The sequence below is a fragment of the Tripterygium wilfordii genome, chromosome 5 (genome assembly GCF_013401445.1).
Source record: "Tripterygium wilfordii isolate XIE 37 chromosome 5, ASM1340144v1, whole genome shotgun sequence".
Classification (NCBI taxonomy): Eukaryota; Viridiplantae; Streptophyta; class Magnoliopsida; order Celastrales; family Celastraceae; genus Tripterygium; species Tripterygium wilfordii.
Genome location: NC_052236.1, coordinates 3,730,795 through 3,755,806, shown reverse-complemented (window position 1 = coordinate 3,755,806; position 25,012 = coordinate 3,730,795). Strand labels below are relative to the sequence as shown.

The window sequence follows — 25,012 nt, the reverse complement described above, 5'->3', positions numbered from 1 at the left end:
GTCAAGTTTGCCATGGAAAATGCCATGTAGATACATGCAAAACGTACACCCACACACGCACACACACACATATATATGTATATGTATCCATGTGCATTTGATCGAAATATTGTTCTACACATAATGATGGGCTAAATTACTCCAAGTGTAATTTGGCCCATAATCAAGTCAACCACGAACACATATGAGTATGCGTGGTTAATAATGAACTGTTGACCTAGTCATAGCATACTTTGATGTAAGTTCATGTGATAGGTCTTTCGTCCCACATCGCTTGGGTGCTAATTTGTGAGGTGGCTTATATGGACAAGTCTTTCCTTAACTAGCATGACGCGTTTTAAAGTGATTATTGGGTTGTGATGGCCTAGGGACTACAGTATCATACTGGTGGCCTAGGTTTTCCATCATTTGGTATCGGAATAGGCACAGGCCTAGATGGTGGAAGTGGGGCCACATGTTATGTGTCATTGTGAAGAGGGGGGAATTGATTTAAATTTATGTGATGGACCATTCATCCCACATCGATAGGGTGTTGTTGGCTTGTGAAGTGTCTTATATAGACAAATCCTTCATTAACTAGCGTGACGCGTTTTAAAGAAATTCTTGGACTGTGATGGCTCACGACCTACAATATCATACTAGTAGGCTAGGTTTTCTATCATTTGATATCAGAAGCAGGCACAAGCCTACGTGGTGGTAGTGGGGCCACATGTGACGTGTGCTTTGAAGAGGGAAAGAATTAATGTAAATTCATGTGATACACCCTTCATCCCACATCGCTTGAGTGCTGGCTTGTGAAGTGTCTTATATAGACAAACCCTTCCTTAACAAACTTGATGCGTTTTAAAGAGATTATTGGACTATAATGGCCCCTGGCCTACAATACCATGCTTGTGGACTAGGTTTTTCATCATTTGGTATCAAAGCAAGCACAAGCCTAGATGGTGGAAGTGGGGCCACACGTGATGTGAAGAGGAAGGGAATGATGTAAATTCATGTGATAGACCTTTCATCCCACATCGCTTGGGTGCAGGCTTGTGAAGTGCCTTATATGGAACCCTTCCTTAACTTGCATTACGCGTTTTAAAGAGATTCTTAGGTTTTGATGGTCCATGGCCTAAAATATTATGCTGGTGGCCTAGGTTTTTCCTCATTTGGTATTGGAGCAGGCATAAGTCTAGATGGTGGTAGTGGGCCACACATGATGTGTAAATGTGAAGACGGAGGCAATTGATGTAAATTCATGTGATAGACCTTTCATCCCACATCGCTTGGGTAGCTTGTGAAGTGTCTTATGTGGACAAACCATTCCTTAACTAGTATGACGCGTTTTAAAGAGATTCTTGGGTTGTGATGGCTCATGGCCTATAATATCATGTTGATGGGCTAGGTTTTCTATCATTTAGTATCGGAGCAAACACAAGCCTACATGGTGGTAGTGGGGCCACACGTGACATGTGCTTGTGAAGAGGGAGGAAATTGTTGTAAATTCATGTCATCCCACATTGCTTAGGTGCAGGCTTGTGAAGTGCTTTATATGGATAAGCTCTATCTAAGCTAACATGACTCGTTTTAAAGTAATTCAGTTAATGACATGTGCCCACGTATTGCATGCATCATTCATGTACACATTACATTATTTATAAGGAATGCCGTTAAATATATGTATCCCCTCTTACCAACCCTAAAATTAAAGGAGCAATATTATATATGTTAAATCAATTAATGGTCTCTCTAGGCATTATATATGTGTTTGAGCATAATGATGCAATCGTGATGAGAAAGTAGATAAGAAGGGAACGTAAAATTAGCCAAAACTTGCGCACAATTTGCACCACCAAAAAAGCCTCTTCAATCAATCAATGAGTAAAAGCATGCAGACTACTTCAAATAATTCAAACTTTGTCTACCTAATTCAATTACCTCGACGTCGGAAAAGTCAAGCTTGTGGAACCCCCTTCTCATCAATATTTCAATCATTGTTCATTCCCTAGATCATCAAAAGACTATAAAGAATGTTGACTACATACATAACATTTTTATATATCAACTTAGGCAAGCTAAGTCATCATTCCTCATTCCCTTTATTCTTTATACATATATATATACATATAGCTTTCATGCGTAATAGATTCAAAAGTGGAAACTACAAAAGTCAAGTCTATATCACATTAATCTTGAAAATTACTTTTAAATTCTCATTAAGAATTAGTCTTTTATCGAATACAATGTAGAAAATAGCATTTCTAGTCAAGACTTAAATTATAAAAGTCAGTCAAGACTATGATTATTTTGTAAAATAACTTTAATGGGCTAGTGGAAAATGTTCCATTTAACTTGGTTATTATATATAATAATGTCTCTATCAATCTGAAATTTGTCTTAGGTGGGGCTTTGATCGAGGTAGGATGTGATGACATATGTAAATGTGTGCTAGGTTTATTTACCATCTCTTTTTGACAAACGCGGCCTTTGCAAGTGAATGTCAAACCTTACTGGTGTAGCAGGTTATTGTGAGGGAAAAAGTTAAAGTTAAATGAATATGTGGACTTATCGTAGCCTAGTCAAAAGGGGGTTGAGGAAAACGGAACATATCCCAATGAATATTAATATATACGGAATATAGAATCTTGTCCACATACAATTAACATGCATGCTTTATCTATTAAATTATGCACGATAACATGAACTGAAATTTACCGTATATATGTGGATAATAAAAATGAGCCATGCCTAATCAGCATATCAGGTATCACATGAAAAAAAAGTTTACGTACCAGAAATTTAAGATAAATAAAGAGGTGGGAAAAAGAAAATTCTCAATCGCAAGATAAATCTCAAGCTAACTTCAAAAGAAGTGAAGAGATTACAAATCAAACGTTTGATCTCACGATGTAGATATGGAGGATAAGCTCAATAGCCAAAGAGATGTTTCATCTTTATCACTAGTCGACCCCTATATAAAGAAGGTCAAAGTCAACTTAGGATACGCATTATACTTTGTAAACACAAAGATTACTCCACTCTTGATAATAGACACTGACTTGAGCGTCAAAGTATCTCCGGGCCACCAAGGATTGCCCTCTTCTTTTGTTCTTGCAGGTGTCAGAAGGTTCGTCGTTACGTCACAACCCTCTCTAATGCTGACGTGTGCATCGTCCAGAAAATTGCAACAACAGTACGATGCTAAACTTGTAAGGTGTACGTATAGCTTCATATACAAATTGTAATATGCTTCATCGATCTTTGTTTGCCTGAATACCTTTTCACTTTTACTCGGGCTAAATACATGTTTTGGGAATTCGTTCTATATGTATGTTTGTGTTCGTCGTCTTCTGCACCGAATAGGAGATGTCACAATTTCGACATTGAAGATAAGGAATATTGAGGTTGTAGATGTTGAAAATGTTGGGATTTTAGTATGGAGCTTGTTTTTGTGCGCGGTGACCCAGCTTGATGACCTGATAAGATTGTTGTGAATCCTGTCGAGCATCTGTTGAATGCCTGTTGAGCATCTGTCGAGCGCTAGCTTGTTGCTATACATTCTAGACCTATCTACGTTTGAGCGTCTGTTGAATGACTGTTGAGCAGTTGGGGTCGAGCAACTATTGAGCACAAGTTGAGCAATTTTGAGCGTAATTTTTTGGGGACTTTATTGTAATTTTCAGCTCAGCTGATTAAGTAGGATTAGGGTATATAATTGTGATTGTAACCCTACAACCGTAGAAAAAACAATACACTCTTGTATTCTTTCTCTAAAATAGTGAAAACTTTCTGCAACTCCAAGGACGTAGGCATAACTGGCCGAACCTTATAAATATTGGTGTCATGTTCTTTCGATTTCAATTTTCGCTTATTCTCTGTGTATTGATATTGTTCCCCAACAACTAGTGTCGAAGCAAGCTTGACTCTAAGGCAAGAAAGTGTTTCTTCATTAATTATGGAGATGAGCAGTTTGGCTACAGATTTTGGGATGATCATAATCGGAAGATTATTAGAAGCAGGAATGTGGTGTTTTGTGAGAAAGTTATGTACAAAGAAAAATCTAGTGTTGATGCAGATTTAGATGAAGCTGTGACGCAAAAGCCTGAATTTGTAAATCTAGATATTCCTGAATACAAGTGCAGCCTATTGGTTCGCAGGATGATACAGAGCCAAGTACCCCTCCTATTGCATTACGCAAGTCCTCTAGGTCTGTTAGAGCTCCTGTATGCTCTGCTCCTATGTTAAATTATATTTTGATGACTGATGGTGGTGAGCCAAAAACTTATGGAGAATCCCTACGAGTTGAGCATTCGAAAAAGTGGGAGTCTGCAATGAAAGATGATATGGATTCTCTGACAAAGAATCAAACGTGCGAACTAACGAAGTTACCCGCAGGTAAGAAGGCTTTACACAACAAGTGGGTATTTCGGGTGAAGAATGAGCAGACTTGTTGTTAAAGGCTTTCAGTAGAAATATGGCATTGATTACTCTGAGATTTTCTCTCCAGTTGTAAAGCATACAACGATCAGATTGGTACTGGGAATGGTGGCTAGTGTGAACTTACATCTTTAGCAGTTAGATGTAAAGACGATGTTTCTCCATGGGGATTTGGAAGAAGAAATCTACATGCAATAGCCAGAGGGATTCACAGTGAAGGGAAAAGAAAACCTAATTCGCAAACTGAAGAAGAGCTTGTAAGTTTTGAAGCAAGCTCCTAGACAGTGGTATAAGAAGTTCGACAGCTTCATAGGTACTTTAGGGTACACCAGAAATTAAAAGGATCACTGTTGTTACTTAAACACTTTGACAACTCATATATTATTCTACTGCTATACATGGATGATATGCTTATCGTAGGATCAAGCATTGAGGACATTAATAATCTGAAAGCGCAGTTGTCAACTCAGTTTGCAATGAAGGATTTGGGAGATGCAAAACAAATCCTTGGGATGTGAATCACCAGAGACAGAGCATGAGGAACATTGAAGCTTTCCCAAGTAGAGTATGTGAAAAAGATTCTTAGCATGTTCAACAATGCTAAACCTGTGAGTACATCGTTGGGAAGTCACTTAAAATTGAGTAAGGATCAATCACCGAAGACAGATGAGTAGCGTGAGCACATGAGTAAGGTCTCTTACGCCTCAGCTATTGGTTCTCTTATGTATGTTTTGGTCTGCACAAGACCATACATTGCCCATGCAGTGGGAGTTGTGAGTAGGTACATGAGTAATCCAGAAAACAGTATTGGGAGGTTGTAAAGTGGATTTTGAGGTATTTGAAAGGCACTTCAGATACTTGTTTGTGTTTCAGTGGGATTAACCTGAAGTTGGAAGGCTTTGTAGATTCTGATTTAGCTGGTGACATTGATGGCAGAAAAAGCACTACAGGTTTTATGTTCACTTTGGCTTGTACAACGATTTCATGGGGTTCAAACTTACATAAAGTTGTGCCCCTTTGTACTACTGAAGCTGAGTATGTTGCTATTTTAGAAACTGCAAAGGAGATGGTTTGGTTGCAGACTTTTATGGAAGAATTGTGTAAAGGAGGTGATAAAAGTGTTCTTTACAGTGACAGTCAGAGTGGAATTTTTCTTGCGAAGAATCCAGCCTTTCACTCCAGAACCAAACATATTCAGCTGAAGTATCACTTCATTTGACATCTTGTTAGTGAAGAAGAGTTGAAGCTTGAGAAGATTTTTGGAAGTAAGAATCCAGCAGACATGTTTACAAAGGTTGTCACACTTGATAAACTGAGGTTGTGCACAGCTTCAGTTGGTCTTCTAGCTTGAAGACAAGCGGCTTGAGTTGCAGAGATGGAGGTTTGTTGTTTGGAGTCAGTTGGCTTTGGTACTTGTGATTGAACAGTCTCCAAGTGGGAGATTTTTGGGATATTAGTATGGAGCCTGCTTTTGTGCGCGGTGACCCAGTTTGATGACCTGACAAGATTGTTGTGAATCCTATCGAGCATCTGTTGAACGTCTGTTGAGCATCTGTTGAGTGTTAGTTGCTCCCCATTCTATACTTGTCTATGTTTGAGCGTCTGTTGAACGACTATTGAGCAGTTGGGGTCGAGTAGCGATTGAGCACAGGTCGAGCAACTGTTGAGCGTAATTTTTTTGGGACTTTATTGTAATTTTCAGCCCAGTTGATTAAGTAGGGTTAGGGTATATAATTATGATTGTAACCCTACATCCGTAGAAAAAAAAAACACTCTTGTATTCTTTCTCTAAAATAGAGAAAAATGCTCTGCAACTCCAAAGACGTAGGCATAATTGGCCGAACCTTGTAAATCTTGGTGTCGTGTTTTTTCGATATCTATTTTCGTTTATTCTCTGTGTATTGATACCGTTCCCCAAGAGAAAGTCCAAGTGTGTCAAGACTTGATGTCAATCCAAATGATTTGATAGGGTATTGCACCGAGTCTGACCTCTTTACCAAACAAACTGTGTGTAGTTAGAGAACACAAAGCTGCTGGCTCGAGGTTTGTCTTCCGAGATAAAGGATTTAAAATTCGTGAAATGTCAATCTGAAAAAAAAAAAAAAAAAAGAGACATAAAACTATCACGAAATGAAAAGACTTCTAATGGAGTGAAATGAAAAGCAACCCATTGTTGGAATGCATCAGGAATTGTATTGAAAAAGGATACATCTAGAGATGTAGGCGTGCTTTACAAGCTAAAATAAAGACATAGCCACATAGGATTTTTCGAAAAGAAAAGACAAATCTAAAAACTAGTTGGCCAGAGCCATGCTAATTGAAAAGATAAGTGGCCTCGGCCATACCAAAGAAAGCAATAAAGAATTGAATTTGAAGACATTGGGTCTGTAATTGATGAGGGGTATGTTGGTTGACGTGAGGTGTCTTATAGATTATTCTCTCTCTTCCTTTATAATGCCAATAGAAGATCTTGATAACACTTCTTTTTCTGTTTCTCTGGCATTTACTTCACGTACTTTGTCAAGGGGATCGTGGTAAAACCACTTTCTTGTTACTTGCTGGAGTGATTGAGTTATTGGTCTTCATAATCGCAACATTCTCCTAAAAATGGTGATGATGTTAACATCTCTCTAGCCGTGCTTTTTTTTCAAGGAGGATTAGGGCGCTCTTGGAGGTTGTGATATATTCCACCTTGCAGGTTTCCAGGATCCGTGCAATCTTAGTTGTTCCTCAACGAACTGATTTAAAAGAGAATAAACTCTTAAGAAAAATATTCCCTTATTTGTAGCCTTTTGGACACTAGATTTCAGACATTATTGATTTATAGTAATTGATCCCTAAATTTCAAGTCAACAATCGTCAGAATTCTACAAAATGAACATACATTAATAATAAAAATATCCTGCCACCACCACGTATCACCAGGAGATTGGATGATTCTTGCAAACTATGGAATCCATATTAACACGTGTCAGCTTGCAGAATTTTGATCAAAAATCAAGCGTTTGATACTACGGAAGAGTCCCGGTTGCAACGAAACTTGGTTTCCAAGTTGGTCTCTAGTTAAGAAATGTGGTTTATACCATATTTGTAATTGAAAACACATTGAGGAGGGACTCCTAGATAGAATTGAGCTAGGAGATTTTGCACTACTATAAATACTAGTGGTTTATTAGTGTTTTGGTAAAGAGAAATCAAAGTTTTGTGTTGAGAGAGAGCAAAGGGTGATAATTTTGTGGTGTATCTCTCGGGTTTAGCATAGGTTTCTGTCGGTTAGAGATTCAAGATATAGAGTGTTGGAGATATAGGCTATATTGCGACTTATGTAATCTCTTGGGCTCTTGGGTATTTTTGGGTTTCTTGGTGAGAGAAAATTGTCGGTGTGTGGTTGTACAAATTTTTTACATAATGAAGTTGTCTATTGGTTGTCTTTTGACAACGACCGTGGTTTTTTCTCTGGGGTTGGAGGTTTTCCACGTAAATATTGTGTTGATTGTGTTGCTTTTCTCAATTTCAATTTTCTATATTGTCGTGTTGAAATATTTGTCGAGGAGAGTGGGTCTAATTTCCCAACAATTCGTTCACTCTCTCCCTTTCAACTGCCTCTCTAATTCCAAAGAAACAGAAAATAAGAATTAGGATTAAGTAAACCTAGAAACAAGCCTACTATTTATAAGCTTGTACAGAACATATTCCTAGTCAAACTCGAATTACTAATTCTAATCTAACTAAGTCCAATTTTATTGATCAATTTCAGCAATCTCCACCTTGATCAAAAAAATTCCATAGCTTTCGCTATACCATTGTCTTCACTGACGGTTACAACTCTCTACACCGAGAATCGTCCTCCATAGCATTCGCTATGCATTGTCTTTATCGGCAATCACACTCCACCATAAAAGAGTATATGACTCAGAACTTTACCGCTCCAAGATTTTCCTTTTTTCGGCACATGTTGAAAAAACCCGCTGAATTTTTCTGGCAACCCCCATGTTTGCCTTTTCCGGGAGTTCCTCAGCCCTCTGACATCCTTTCCACCACACACCTTGCATTAATGTAAAACCAATGCCCACTTGCTAACTTGTGGACCCGCTTTCAATAACCCATTCTCTTCCATGGCAACATAGAAATCAATCAACATGTCAAAAGGATAACCAACCTCATATGGAGAAAAGAGACGTACAGTCAACGACAATTTCAGTATCTTCATCTACTGATTTGGAGCTTTTTAGCCGAACCCGCTTCTCCTTGACAATTTTTCTTCCTTAGGTGATTGTCTACACCTTATGCCTCTAGTGACAACTCCAACTACCCCTCAAGAGCTTCTTCTAGGTGATAACTTCACCACCAAAAACTCTACTTGGTAACTTACGCATCACCTCCTGCCAACTTCTCCTCCTTGAGTTTTACCACTCATGCATGAACTCCACCTCCTTGCCAAACCTGACACACCTGCACACTTTTCGGTACACCACAACATCGATGCACCTCCATGTGCCCTTACCTTACGACTTACCTCGATGATTCACACATACTGCCTCTTGTATAACCCTGATTGAGTTTCCACAACTTTGACTTGCACTTGCCACAAGCCGAAAATTGATCTATCTCCCTTCAAACTTCTCGATGTCGACACCTGACAATTCTGCCTTAACAAAACCTTCAACCACCCAAGAAATTGAATCTTGAAATTCGATACCAATTTTGGGGAATTACACCCCAGGATCCTTCCTCAAAACTATCAATAAACTAAAGAGAAATTGAACTTGAGATAACAAAATCAACAAACCCAAGATTTACGTGGAAAACTCCAAACCGAAAAAAAATCACAGGTGTTATTAGAGAGAACTAGATAGGTTTTCACTAAATGAAATTTTTGCATCATATTCTCAATGACCTGTCTCTATCCAAGAAAATCCAAAAACCTTAGAGATTTTCTATAAGCCCCAATTCAGCTTATTCACTCTAGGATTCTACATCTTGAACTTCTTACAATCTCACACCCTTGAACCCATATTGGAACCCCCAAGAGATACACCAAGAGATAAACCACAAGGATTTCCCCACCCTTGCTCACTCTCTCCCTCTCAGCTGCTTCTCTAAACCCATAGAAACAAACAATAAAAATTAGGGTTGAGTAAACCTAGAAACAAATCTATTATTTATAAGCTTATCCAAAATCTATTCCTAATCAAACTCGAATTACTATTTCCAATCTAACTAGGGTGCAACTTTATTGATCAATTTCAACACAGTTGGCGTGTAGGGGCTATTTTCGACACAAACAGTTTGGAACATCAAATGTATGTTTTGACACTTATTGGTCATTACGTTGTTGCATATGTGTACAACATGCTAAGCACGTGTACATATGTTGTACGTCATTATCTTAATTTTCTTGGTTTTAATATCGGACTTTGAACGGTATTCTCAATACTTTTGAAGTGTTAAAACGAAAGTATAATTATAAACTTTGAATGGGTATTCTCGATAATTTTGAAGTGTTAAAACGGAAGTAATAATTATAGACTTTGAATGGTTATTCTAAAAAATTTTGAATTGTTAAAACGGAAGTATAATTATAGTTTTCTGATAATATGAAATGTATAAGTGTTTGTACCAAAAATAACCACACACGTTAGTTGACACGTGGCAGTACGATTGTAAAGAACATCCAATCTTCTGGTGACACATGGCGGAGGTAGGGTATTTTTATTGATATTTGTTCATTTTGCAGCTTTTTTTTTTTGAGTTATTGTTGATTTAGAATTTAGGGATCAGTTACTATAAATCAGGATTGTTCGAAATTCAGTGTCCAAAAGATTATAAAGCAAGGAATATTTGTCGTAGCGGTTTATTCTCTTTTAAACCAGTTTGTTGAGGAACAATCGATATTCTAACAAGATTATCTCAAAGAAAGTTCAGGAGAAATCGGAGTTTGTTAGCTTCGTGTCCTTCAATTATCGCAAAGACATTTCTAGCTACTACACAACATTGAGACGTCAATGTCACGTTAGGCCAACATCTCAAGGAATAAGACATTTTTCCATGATCTTTTGTGCAGAAGAATCAACAGAATGGCTACTATTAGCTATGTTCCCACAATTTGAAGAACGAATCCTGTAAACCTACAAGGTGGAGCACATCACAACTTCCAGAAGTACCCACATCATCCTTGAATAAAGAGCACATTCAGATAAATGTTTCCATCATCCTCATTTTCAAGAGAAGGTTGTGGTTGTGAAGACTACTAGACCAGTCACAACAAGAAGGTGGTTTTACCACGGTAGAGTACATGTAGTGAATGCTAGAGAAACAAGAGAAGAGACACCATCATGAACACTATAAAAGAAGAAATAAGGGAAGTCTGCAAACCCCCCGCATCAAGCACAGACCCAGCATCTTCAAATCTTTACTGATTACTTAGACAATGATTCTAGTCACTTATCTTTTCAATTAGCATGGTTCAAGCAAACTAGTTCGAGATTTATCATTTTCTTTACAAAAAGACCTTGAGGATCTTTAATTTAACTTATAAAACACACATTGTTACATCTCAGGATGTATCCATTTTCAATGAAATTCCTAATGCATTTCAAGAATGTATTGTTTTTAATTTCTCTCCATTAGAAGTTTTTTCATTTCATTGATAGTTTTTTGTCTCTTATTTTTTTTTCTAGATTGACACTACACAAATTTGAAGTCCTTTTCTTGGATGGCAAATCTTAAGCCAGCAGCTTTGTGTTCTCTAACTACACACAGTTTGTTTGGTATAGAGGTCAGATTTGGTGCAACACATTAGCAAAACCTTTGGATTAACAACAATTCATGGCACACCTGCATTTTCATCATCTACAACCCCAAATATTCTTGATCCCAACAATCATATTTTTGATATCTCCTATCCAGAATACACCGAAAAATTAATGACATCTAATATCAAATGATGTCTGATTTATGGTTCACACCAACATCCTTGTGCTTGACAGGTACGTATCTCCAGGTATGATCTCTTATCACATAATATCAATTCATTTATGGTTGCCCACAACTACTCTCCATTATGTGACCAACACGTGTCAAACTCCCATCATATCATATGTCTTGACATTCCCATCTTGATTTTCGTCTATCAACCCTGACACGTCCGATATACTTGACTTTTGTGTGCATATACCCCGGGTTTTTACCAAAAAAGACACAAGTTGGTGACACAACTCCCGAGGCTTGTCCTCACTTTCATATAAATACCCTTCTCCTACCTTGGAGAAAGGGATCGGAACATTGACAACGAGACATCGAAACTCTCCGACCCCTCACTGAATATTCAGCCATAAACGCTCCAGTCATCGTCGATCTTCCACCTCTGGTCACCATTGACTTGATCGTCGGAGCCTCTACTACCAGCACCCCCAGTCCGGTCTAAGAGTTTTCACGGTTGCTTTTGTTGTGACGTTTGTAAGATTCAATGGTGTAAACAAGCCTTCACGTAATCAAAGTTGACTCTTCAACAATTATAGAAATTTGCTCCTACAGGATTAAGTAAACCTAAAAATAAGCCTACTATTTAGAAGTTTGTACAAAACCTAGTCTAACTAGCATCCAATTTTATTGATCAATTTCAACACAGTTGGCGTGTATGGGCTATTTTCGACACAAACAGTTTGGAACATCAAATGTATGTTTTGACACTTATTGGTCATTATGTTGTTGCATATATGTGTACAACATGCTAAACACGTGTATATATGTTGTACGTCATTATCTTAATTTTCTTGGTTTTAAATAGTTATTCCCAATACTTTTGAAGTGTTTAAACGAAAGTATAATTATAGACTTTGAATGGTTATTCGATAATTTTGAAGTGTTAAAACGGAAGTAATAATTATAGACTTTGAATGGTTATTCTCGATAATTTTGAATTGTTGAAACGGAAGAATAATTATAGTTTTATGATAATATGAAATGTATTAGTTTTTGTATCAAAAATAACCACTCACGTTAGTTGACACGTGGCTGTATGGCCCCCATATTTTATAAAGGGCATCCAACCTTTTGGTAACACGTGGTAGAGGCAAGGTATTTTTATTGACATTTGTTCATTTTGCAGGTTTTTTTTGAGTTAGTGCTGACCTGAAATTTAGGGATCAGTTACTACAAATCAGGGTTGTTCGAAATTCAATGTCCAAAAGATTATAAATCAAGGAATATTTGTCTTAGTGATTTATTTTCTTTTAAACCAGTTTGTTGAGGAACAACTGATATTCTAGTAGGATTATCTCAAAGAAAGTTTAGGAGAAACCGGAGTTTGTTAGCCTCGCGCCCCTGAATTCTCGCAAAGATGTTTCTAGCTACTACACAACATTGAGAAGTCAATGTCATGTTAGGCCTATATCTCAAGGAAGAAGACATTTTTCCATGATCTTTCGTGCAGAAGAATCAACAGAATGGCTACTATTAGCTATGTTCCCACAATTTCAAGAACTAATCCTCTAAACATGCAAGGTGGAGCACATCACAACTTCCAAAAGCACCCTCATCCTCCTTGAATAAGGAGCAGATTCAGATAGATGTTTCCATCATCCTCATTTTCAAGAGAATGTTGTGGTTGTGAAGACTACTAGCCCAGTCATTCCAGTCACAACAGAGTACGTGCAGTGACTGCTAGAGAAACAAGAGAAGAGATATCATCATGAACACTATAAAAGAAGAAAGAAGAGAAGTCTACAAACACCCCGCATCAAGCACAGACACAGTGTCTTCACATCTTTATTGATTACTTAGACAATGACTCCAATCATTTATCTTTTCAATTATCATGGTTCAGGCAAACTAGTTCTGAATTTATCCTTTTCTTTACAAAAAGCTTTTGCGGCTATGTATTTAATTTAGCTTGTAAAGCACACATTGTTACATCTCAGGATGTATCCATTTTCAATGAAATTCCTAATGCATTTCAAGAATGTATTGTTTTTAATTTCTCTCCATTAGAAGTCTTTTCATTTCGATGATAGTTTTCTGTCTCTTATTTTTTTTTCTAGATTGACACTACACGAATTTGAAGTCCTTTTTTCCATACTTGCATTTTCATCATCTATAACCCCAATATTCCTGATCCCAACAATGAGATTTTTGAAATCTCCTATTCCGTACAGCAGACACCGAACAATTAATGACATCTTATATCAAATGATGTCCGATTTATTTGAAATTTGAATATATTGTAGCATATATATATATATATATATATATATATATATATATATATATATAGATGTAGTAGTTTTTTTAATTTCATGCAAGAGTCATTTAGGTATAAAGAAGAACCAAATATCGTTGGTTTAAAAAAATTTAAGGCTGATGTAGAAAATTCTACTAAGTTGTAAGGTACTACATTTATTTTGTTATAATAATTTAGTTTTCTTCCAAATATCAAGTTGACATAAAGGGAGGAAAAATTCTATTGGTGTGTAGCAAGGCCAAGGAGAATTTTTAAAGTTAAAGGTTATAAAGAATTATAATAGAGAAAAAAAATATTGAAGAGACTTCGATATTTGAAATCAGTAGATGTGTGGTAATGCTTCAGTTGGGGGAAGTGTTATGATGGGGGATGGAGGTTTGGTCCAGGTTCAGATTGAGAAGGGGTAATAAATTAGTTGGGTTTTTTTTTTTTTTTTTGGAATTTTGTGCATGCAATTTGAATCATTCCATTTTGTGCAGAAGTTTTTCATTATTCTCTCTTTTCTTTTCTGTTTTTTTTCTGACATTTCCCATCATGAAACAAAAGGATAACAATACGCAGAGTAACAGAGAGGTTTGGATCCAAGAAAAAAAAAGAAGAGAGGTTTGGATTATTAATATTAATAAATCAGCTTGTCCACTTTCTGCCTCCCTGCACGCGAGTTAATTCTAACTTTTGGTCATTCAAAGATGGTATTTGTTCCAACTCAATCACCTAAAATTCAAGATTCGTTTCAATTACATCCTAAGAGATTGGGCTGTTGACACGTGTATAGCGTGTCAACTCTAGCTGCTCTTTTTTCGGCATCCGGTACGATACGATACGGTAGATCAAATTGATACGACGTGGTATTTGCAGCTCCTAATCAGCTTAACCACTTTACCGATTACGTTCTACCTCCATAAAAATTAAAAAGTCACCAAAACAAAATGCCTCTTGCATCATATTGGATTTTTTAGAAATAAAGCAAAGAATATTATTAATTTATTGAAAATTGTTGGTCTATAGATAATTAAATATCTACACATATTATTAACATAGAGTTAATGTCACTTTGACCATTGACAAATGAGTCATATTACAACTTAGCCCTTAACATTTAAAACGTTTCATTTAACCACTGAAATTACTCAGTTGTAAAACAAGTAGGACTTGTTATGTTTAGATCAATCAATTTACTTGCATGGCAATAAAAAGTCAAAGTAACTGTTTTTTAACAACCAAATGCACAGGTGAAAATTCTTAATTTTCTTAATCAATAAAATACACACATGACAACTGAATACAATGATTCCTATGGAAGTTATAAGCATTGTCACAAAATAGGACTCTAAAATTTTTTATTAATTGATTGATTTAAATCCAACAAATCCCACTCGTGTTAGAACTGAGTAACTTTAGTAGTCAAAGTGAAACATTTGAAATGTTAGAAATTGAGTTGTAACATGATCTATCTATCAATGGCCAAAATATGTATGATGCTGGGTGCTTATCAAAAATAGAAACATATATGATGCTGGGTTGCTTGATAGGTCAGTCATGGACCATGGTTGTGTTAGCAAATGAATTTACTTATGTTCGAGTGAGAGAGTAGGTGAAGTCCTGAGCCACCCTAGCTAGCATAGAGGACCCGGTAGACCTCGCAAATCAAATCACGAAGCCGAACGAGTGAAGTCAAGTGAGCGTGTATACATGTAAATGCTATGGAATGGATGTTATAGTCGAGAGAGGAGAGAGAAGTAGTGAATGCGCGTGGAGAGTACGTATGTACAAAATGCGCGTATGTTGTGGCACAGTCACAGTGTCATGATAATCACAGAGATATTTTGCAGCAGGAGCAGAAACAGAGACTGGATATTCTCCCTATACTTAACACAAAGAGAAGAGAAAACAAGAGGAAAAAAGAAGATATTATAGTAAATGCGTTTTGTCGCTCATGCTGACACACAGTGACCCGATTGAACAAATCTTCTTTAATAAATTTTATTAATATTTAATACCGTGTGAAGGGTGACCTAATATTTTTTGCATGAGGGGATTTGTCCAAAACATTAGTTCGCCGAGCTCCACTCCAATAGTAAATCTATCGACCACATGCAATACCAATAAATCACATGGGCGATTAAGTTCTAAGATGAAGTCTAGTGTGGAAATAACGCCAAATTAAGATAGAGTGTGTGTTAGAATTTGGGACATCTCACACACATGCATTAAGATGTTCAAACAATTAATTTAACCATTACCAACGATTTTTTTTTGTTAGACTGACCTAATGCTCCTAGATTAATTCGCAACTCATGATGTGTTCAACCAATTGTGCACCCAAAGAAGTGTAAGACTCTGAAACATTATTACAGATCCATTCAAAGACAGAGAGGAAAACAAAACTACGACTGTATTGATTCAAAGACGTCCTACACTCTTAGAAATCTGTGTGCTTATGTACATAACTATATAGGTAGATATAATGAAAACAAATATGGGATTTCGCTAATTCGTTTCAAAGTAAAATTTTGTAAGCCTAAATGAACATAATAGTCAAAAATAAGAAAAATCTAAATTTATCTCCAACATTTTGCTAATTAATCATTTATGTTTCTTTGCAAGCTTATTATATGCATGATTATTTACGCAATGATTATACACATGCAATCTCATAAAATTAAGTTTTAATTGTTATTTATCAACAAAAATATTAGGATGAAATTGTTATTATTTATTACGCATTTAAATTATAAAGATTGGAATACATTGGACCACTTGAAAAAGATCGTGGCCGGACGTCCTTGGGGAGGGCAACATGGGCCATTACCTAGGACACCCGAATCCCAAAACCTCATATTTTTAAAAAACTATTAATGTTATAATAATCTAAACTCATTTAAATAACATACCATATTTACTTTTCTTATAAGAGCTAGGCCCCTTTTTAAAGTTGGTTAAATGATTCCGGGAGACTCAGGTAGCCTTCCTTATATAAAGTTGGCACCGCCTCTGAAGAAAGGTTGCGCCTCCAAATACATAAATACCGACCTATAAATACGTAGCTAAAAGAGCTACAGGTCCCGAAGAGACCGTCTCAAAAAAAACACATGATTGATTTGATTTTATACGGAACTACTTGACTTTGTGTTAGCCTTCCACATTATCATTCTTTACGTGTTCATCTTTACAACCATCTTCACCGTTGGTTTGTAGTAGAGTCCGTCCATTTTGGATTTGCATGGGAATTTTTACGGTGTGGATTTAGTCAAATATGATTATCATGATAACTTGTCTTGTTTAGCCTACGTTTCTTTCTACAGCCTGTATAGTTGACTTTTGTTTCCAATTCGTATTTTTTGACATGAAAGCCTAGCTTAAAGATTTTAGGACTAATTAATCAGGCTTGGACTAGTAGGGCTTCCAGTTTTTGACTAGTTTTTGTGTTCTTACAAAAAACCTTTTTTTTCCTCAACTCAAAAGAAGTCAATTAGAGAATAAAATGTGAAAAAAAATATTAGAGTATATCCAACCTAATACCTTATTTTGGGTACATAATTTCTCATATTTTAAGTAAAATCTATTGTAAATTATTAATTTTTTAATACCACTCCAATCGCATTATCCTATTTTAACATCACATCAAAGATTTTAATATCTTCCTATAAAATCACCTTCAACTTTAATGTACTAAAGTTTATTTGAGTATTATGAGTCATACCTCAGATTTGGGTTATCAATAAAGAAAATAAAATAACCAAAAATAGGTACGGGTTTTAGATAGCTTCCACACGTAAAACTTATTTTAAGTAACCCGTTCAACGTGTTCTTAGTGTGTAAATTGTGTGAGGACTGAACTTGAAGTTTCGAGGTTAAAAAAAGAAAAAAAAAACTTGAAGTTTTGACTTAATACTCCAAAAATAATTAATTAATTAAGGGCTCCGACTTTAATTTTTAATTTAATTCATCCAAAAAATGTAGTAATTAATGTGACAAGTAGAAAAAAAAAACTTAATAATATTAAACTTTAGGGCCATTATCACATGGTAAACGTAAAAAAATATGTAGAAGTTCTTTTCATACACCTATCGTCATGTGTTAATATATACTAAAACATATGTATGTTCTCTAATTTGATTCAACGGCATCGATCAATGAGTGTTTAGTTTGAGTATGCAATGAAGACCTAATTTGTTAGTTTGATTATGCAATGAGCCCAATTGGGTTTTCATCACAGTATTTGGTTCATTTACACCTATGATTAGACGATTTAACTCAAATTAAATCTTGGTAATTAAGCAAAGCTACCACAAGATAAACTTGTAAAAAGTGGTTAAAACTTGTCAATTCCCAACAATGAGCCGGGGTAAAATAGTGTGGCAAGAGTAAAGGGATTAGGGAGCTTTGCAATTTCCTAAAATCTACAATTCATATATAATGATGGAGAAAAAGTGAAATGAATTTTAAAAATTGAAAAACCAAAATGTTTCGTGATATGACGGACCTCTTAAATTATTAGATTCAAATTAGAAACTCTACAATTTGAAACGAATTACGCAACTTTTGATCCAGATTGAAGAGCGGTACAATAGAAAAGGTGTCTCATCGTCCTTCTAAGAGCAACGACAATGGTTGCTCTTTGATGACCCAAAAGTGTTATTTCATGTCTCTCTTATTGGGTCAAATAAAAAAATGGGCTACAATGGTGATGATTCCTTGTCTAAAAAATGATGGACCAACTTTGCAAGAGTGGACATGCTAATGCCTTCTTGTTGACTCACTTTCTTCCAATTGGGACCCACTTCAACATAAACACGTGCATTTTTACACAAAAATCAATATCGACCCATCTCTATTACATAAAAATCAAGCAAGTAAATTATCATTGTAATATATTTTGTTGGCACATCCACATCAACTAAATACATTCTCCAATACATCCATATCAATAAAACATAAATCTCCATACATTAAATAATCACTATTGTAAGTTGCTCTAATACCTACACAAACAAGAGGAGTGAGAGAGTACTGTTAAGAGCAACAAAACGGCAATTTAAGGATTAAATATATTTTTGTTTATATTTTCTTTTGTGATCATGACCACATTGGCCGTATTATTATATATACATATGTATATATATATGTATGTATGTATATAAGAACGAAGGTCAAAGCAAAGCAGTTGTAATGATTTATTTTCTGGCATTTAGCAGAGAGAGAAACAGAGACTCGTGATTTTATTTATTTATATATTTTGCTCTTTTGCTCTCTCTCTGCACCAGGGAAAAAAAGAAGCTGCTCTGCAAGACTGCAACAGGAGAGAGAGAGGAGGGGTGTTATCAGAGGGAATTTACAGCTTCTTTCGTCTCTTCACTTTCATCGTGATCTTTATTTGATTCTCTTTCTTCTCTATTTGTCTCCTCTTCTTTTCTTCTTTCTATCACTGCGCTTTATTATAGCAAAGATATCTCCAGCAATATTGAAAGAAAGTTAACCCCAAACAGACCCATATATAAACTTGTAGGCTTTCTATTGTTTGAAGATCAAAAAGAAAAATGGGTAGTTGTGGGAGGAGTACTGGGTCTGTGAGGCAGTATGTGAGATCAAAAGTTCCTCGATTGAGATGGACTCCTGAGCTTCACCGTTGTTTTGTTCATGCCATTGATAGACTTGGTGGCCAAGACAGTATGTTCTCTCTGCCTTTTCTTATTTTGATTTATTTTTATTTCTTCTTCTTTCTGGTTTTGAATATGATGATATGCTTCTTCTTCTTCTTCTGTAGAGGCCACACCAAAACTTGTTCTACAGTTGATGGATGTAAAAGGACTCACCATTTCACATGTCAAGAGCCATCTCCAGGTAATAACTACTAGTCTGAATCTCTGCTGATTTTATTGTAAGAAATCCTTCGTCATCATAAACCGAGCGTTTATCTCAAAATTTTGAATTTTGGTGTCGGCTATATGAGTATGAAAATATCATCGAGAATCTATCGCATGTATTTATTTTCTCCATTCAAATTTGATGATGGATTTGTTTTGTCTTAATCAGATGTATAGAAGCATGAAGAGTGACTTGGGGAGACAAGGTATGTATGATATGTAAAGCTTTAAACAAATCTTGAAAATTTTCTCTTTAATAATTTTAGGTTTCTGTGGTGTATGCATTAATGACTAGGGCTCATTTATAGTTTTCGACTAATGGGTTCTCAACCAAATTTATGAAACTTAAACATCTTGGCATATCTTTTGAAAATCAATTGCTGCAAATTGAAATCACTTCATTTATTATCTCTAACTATGGGTTCTAACTATCTCTCTCATCAGTTCTAGTTCATTAAACTTTGATGCCAAAACAGATGGGAGGACAAGAAACCTTATATCCTTTTCAAATCCCTCTAATATTGGGACTTTTCATGAAACCTACACGGACCCAGCATCACCTAATTTTGATTGTGCCTTCACTTCAATTCCTTTTTTCCATTTTGTCAAAGACACACATGTGATGCTTTTTGCTTTTTGAATGTGTATTTATGTGGAGGAGTAGATAGGAGTTTCAATCAACAAAGAAAGCAAGAAGCTTTAGAGGACCATGATGGTTGTCTAGATCATGAAATGGGATTTTCTCAATCAGCTTCAAAATCCATACAAGAAGAATCAGATTCTCCTCAACTTCTCTATAGTCCACATCATCATCATCTCCCTTTGAAAAGGTCAGCTTTTTCAACTTTATAATGATCTCTCCAATATATATACATATATATATATATAATGTATATAAAAAGAAAAGAAAAGGGTTTAATTTGATCTTTATTGAAGTTCTTTTTGTTTTCTCGGCAGGCCAAGAATCGATGAGATCTGGAGGACTAGTCAGAACCTGCAATGCAGCAAAGAAGGTGTATGTGAAACACTTGATTATCTGCAGCAGTCCTTGAGAGGAGGAACAGTAAACAATGGACGGTTCCGATCAGATGAAGGGAAGATCAGCCATTCTTTGCAGGCACATGATCTTAATGACAACTCTCTCAAATGTTCTGTTGAATTAGAAGAGTCTGAATTCATTAAGGTACATGCACATTCTCCTTTATTACTGGGATTGAGTGTTGTATTGGTTTTGGTCCTTTTAGAAGATTCAACTCTTATTATGGACCAGTGGTAGCAATTGGAATATTATGTTTACAGAACATGTACGCACTTCACAGGCTTTAATCAAAAAGTAGTACTGTTCAATCATACCTTCTGCTCCGTTAAGTGAGAAATTCATTAATACATGCATACACATACATTGCTTTTCTTGATTCCACTAAACTTACCTTAACTTGACATAAATATATCATTTTCCCCCAATAAGCATGCATCACATGATACGGATCCCCCAGTTGCTGAGTTATATGCATAGAATTTTATGTGCATCATGTGGACTCCACGAATTCACTTGGATATTGTACGTTCAACTTAGTTGCTGGGATAATCGAGATACCAATTGCTAAGATATTTATCATTTACGTTTTGAGAATATCAACTAGTATGTCAAGGCTAGGTATATATGTTTATAAGATATTTTCTTGGGAACTTAAGTGTGATTTTCTCAGCTGTCACGTGACATTTTCAAAGCCTTTCTTCTTTTTTTTTTTTCCCTTTTTTCTTGTTGTTTAGCAAATTTGCATTTCTATTAGGGTTTCTGTCCTGGAAAGTGATATTACAAAAGTTCTATCATTGTTTGAACTCTTACATTCTGTGGTCCACTCTATTAATTGTCTTATTCGTGGAGGGGACCCTTCTTGTAGTCTTGAGTGTGTTTGGATTGAGGGATTTGGGGGGGAAGGGGAGAGGAGAGAAGAGAAGGTGAGGAATAATAATTTTCCCTCCCTCATGTTTGAATAGATAGAAAAAGTAAAGAAAGAAAATTAGTTTAATTTACTAATTTGTCCTTATTTTTTATGTTAGAATGTTATGTGCAAGGGTAAAATAGATTTTAACATATAAATAACTTAATAAGTCATCCATTCTTTCCAATTGACTCTATTTTGGGAGGAAGAATTTTGACAAAAATTTAATGAAATTTTCCCTCCATTTCCTTCCAAATCCCTCCCCTTAAAGTTTTTTTTAACTATCCAAACAAGAGAAGTGGAAGAAAGCTACATTTCCTTTCTCTTCCCTTCCCTTCCCTCGTCTCCAAATCCCTCAATCGAAACACCCTCTTAGGCTCTTAGCTTTCTTTATTGGATTGTTGGAGGACAAACTACTCCTTGAGAACTAAAAATCTCAACTTCCAGTAGCAAAACATTTTCATGGATCAGTTGCAGGCCTGTCCTACCTTTTTTTGTAGGTATTGTTATTTCTCTCTTCTAATCCATTAATAAACAAGGATTAAATAAGTTTCTTGGAATACGACTGCATGCATCTCATAAATTTTTAACATTTATTATGGTGTTAAATACATTTTTTTTTCTAGACTTTAGAATGGAAACTTGGAAGCTTTAGCTGATTTTTGTAATCACTGCAATATCGAAATCTACGTGCTAATTGTCTCACATATAACAAAAGTTTTCTTGTATTGAACGTGCATGTGCTTACAAAGATTGAAGTTCCTTGATACATTTTACAAATGTCTAGTGAATTTTCAACGCTGTTGTGTACGTGTGGGAGTCGAGAGAGTGTGTGTATTTTAGATATATGTATATATGTATTCTGTTTACAACACAATTAACATGTCAAGATTTTACAGATCGCAGAGCCAGAAGACCATACGTTCAAAGCAAAGGCAATGTGCAAACCTAAAAATACCGGGAATAGACGTGTTGAAGGAGACGAAGGAAATGAGGGTTGCGAGTTGTCTCTGTCACTCTCACTCCGACATCCCTTTTCCTCCCAGAGAAGTAATGCCTCCTCCACAAGCGAGATCAGCGAGGCATTTTCAACTGATAACAAAGACGTCTCTGGATTTTCAGGACAACATAGTGTTAACCTAGATCTATCTATTGCTCTTTGCGGTGCCTAATGCCTCTAATGAAGCAAATGAGTGAAACCATATCTGTATCTTGTTAATGATTCTTTTTGGCTCCTTTTGAACTAGTCACTCTTTTTTGTCTAATCCTGTTTGGATTTTATATATTTGTAAAATCTATATACATAATATTAATACGGAATAATGAGATGGTTTAGAAGCGTCCACGTCAACTTCTATATGGAACATGCCATTGCCACTTGGAATTTACTAGCGGTAGCTAGCGTTACGTATCCTTAACAAATTCAGTCGTAATCAGTCATACCATATAATTAGACAACATAATAACGAAAGTCAATGTAATTAGACATGGACGAGAATGTTAGTGATACAAGTCATTTTCGATTTACTAAATATTAACTGCTATAAATAAAATAAATTTATTTTAAACTGGATTGCGAAATTTTGAAGAGCCGTCTCCTTAAGTTACTTAATACCCGATTGATTTGTACTTTTTTCGATAATCAATGCTTCAGTTACTCAGTACCCGATCAATCGCGCTGTTTCCTCTAATCAATGCATGCAACGGTGAGATTCAACTGCGAGATTTTGAAGAGTCGTCTCCTTCAATCACCCAGTACCCGATCGATTTGCGCTTTTTCCAGTGGTCAATCCTTCAGTTACTTAGTACCCGATCAATTGCGCTGTTTCCTGTGATCAATGCATGCACTGGTGAGATTCATGTATTTGTTTTGTGTTAGCTCATTTTAACACGCCATCCCACCTTCCCTTCACCCACATATGCGAATTTCAGGCTTCCCCCACGAATAACCAGAAGGACGTATTCACAAGAGATCGATTCTGGTGACGTATTCCACATTTTTCCCTGCACAATTTTCAAAGAGAGAAAGCGAAAACATCGGAGAGAAAATGGACCTACCACTTTGTGTAGTTTTATTATTCACAGTTGTTTTTGACGTGCTTTGGTAACCTCACATATGCTTTTATTAGGTCGAAGAGTTGGGTGAGATCACAAAGCTTGGGTTAATATTGTATGGAACTGTCTAATTAGGGCACTGGTAAAGCCAAAGCTATTTTTTTGATTTGTTTTTGATAAGGCAAAGATCTTATCAAACTGAATTTCATGTTAATTCAACTGACATCTGCTTTTTCCAAATTTTGTTTAGGACACGAAATCGTGAGCAGCAATTGCTGGTGAGGTGGGTCGTCCCACAACTTCATGACATTGATGCATTGTCCAGGATGGTTGACGCCTCTCTTAATGTAGAATACACTGCTAAATCCTTAACACATTTTGCTAATATTATTTCTCGCGCGGTGTGTCCAAGTGAGAATTTCAGTCTTCACCATATATGGTATTGAGGTTGGTGCTTTGATGCTTCATGTGAGTTGCAATTGGTTGAAGGACTTTTGCTTTACTTAGTAATTGTGTCTATAGGCCTGGAAACTCCATGGTCCATTTCTCTGGAAATTCATCTACGAGATGTGACATCAATGACATGCTTCAGCTCTTGCCTGTTTAGCTGGGTTCGGCAGAATAACAAACATGGCAGTGATTCAGTTGGATTCATATGCATGTGTTTGGTAACTTTTGCCATCATTAAGTTTGCTTCATGTGTCGTGCTGCCCATGGCACTTGTATTACCATTCTCAATTATGTTTCTAATCATATTCCCACTGTTGAGTTTTTTATTAGCTAAATAGGATTGATCACTTAGAGTGTGTTTGGATTGAGGGATTTGGAGGGAAGGGGAGGGGAGTGGAGAGAAGGGAAAGGGAGTTTCCTTCCAATTCCCTTGTTTGGATAGTTTATAAAAAATTGAGAGGAGGGATTTGAGGGATTTGGGAGGAAGATTTCTTTAAATTTTTGTCAAAATTCTTTCCTCCCAAAATGGAGTCATTTGGAGGGAAGAGATTACTAATTAAGTTAAAACCTATTTTACCCTTGAAAATAACACTTAAACATAAAAAATAAGGATAAACTAGTAAATTAAACTACTTTTCTTTCTTTTCTTTTTTTTTATCTATCCAAACATGAGAGAGGAAAATGTATTTTCCCTTCCATTCTCTTCTCTTCTCTGCCTTCCCTTTCCCTTCCCTCCCCCTCCCTCTCCCCCTCAATCCAAACACACTCTTAGTGTCTACATTGTTGCAGTCTGAAACAGAATTCAGGCCACCAATGTCTGAAGTTGTCCAGGAACTGAGAGACATGATGTGTAATACTTGAATTTTGTCCGGGTCATTTTTCACCGTGTATTTTTCATGCGTGCATATACATTAATTATTTCGTGTATTTGATTCAATATCTCCTTTCAATTTCTCTTAATGAATTTCAATATAAATCCAACTCAAAATCCAAATTCAAAGCCCAATTAATTATAAATAAGTCTCATTCTC

At 36.0% G+C, this 25,012-nt stretch overlaps 1 protein-coding gene across 1 annotated transcript; it reads left to right on the top strand.

Annotated features, from left to right (window-relative positions):
* Positions 1–18,855: 18,855 nt before the first annotated feature.
* On the top strand, positions 18,856–22,835 carry LOC119998281 (myb family transcription factor MOF1-like). The gene is made up of 6 exons (XM_038845567.1): positions 18,856–19,333; positions 19,431–19,507; positions 19,700–19,736; positions 20,195–20,360; positions 20,488–20,713; positions 22,376–22,835. Exons 1-6 carry the CDS (start codon positions 19,204–19,206, stop codon positions 22,646–22,648), a joined length of 909 nt encoding a protein of 302 aa, XP_038701495.1. The 5' UTR covers positions 18,856–19,203; the 3' UTR covers positions 22,649–22,835.
* The last annotated feature ends 2,177 nt before the right edge of the window (positions 22,836–25,012 follow it).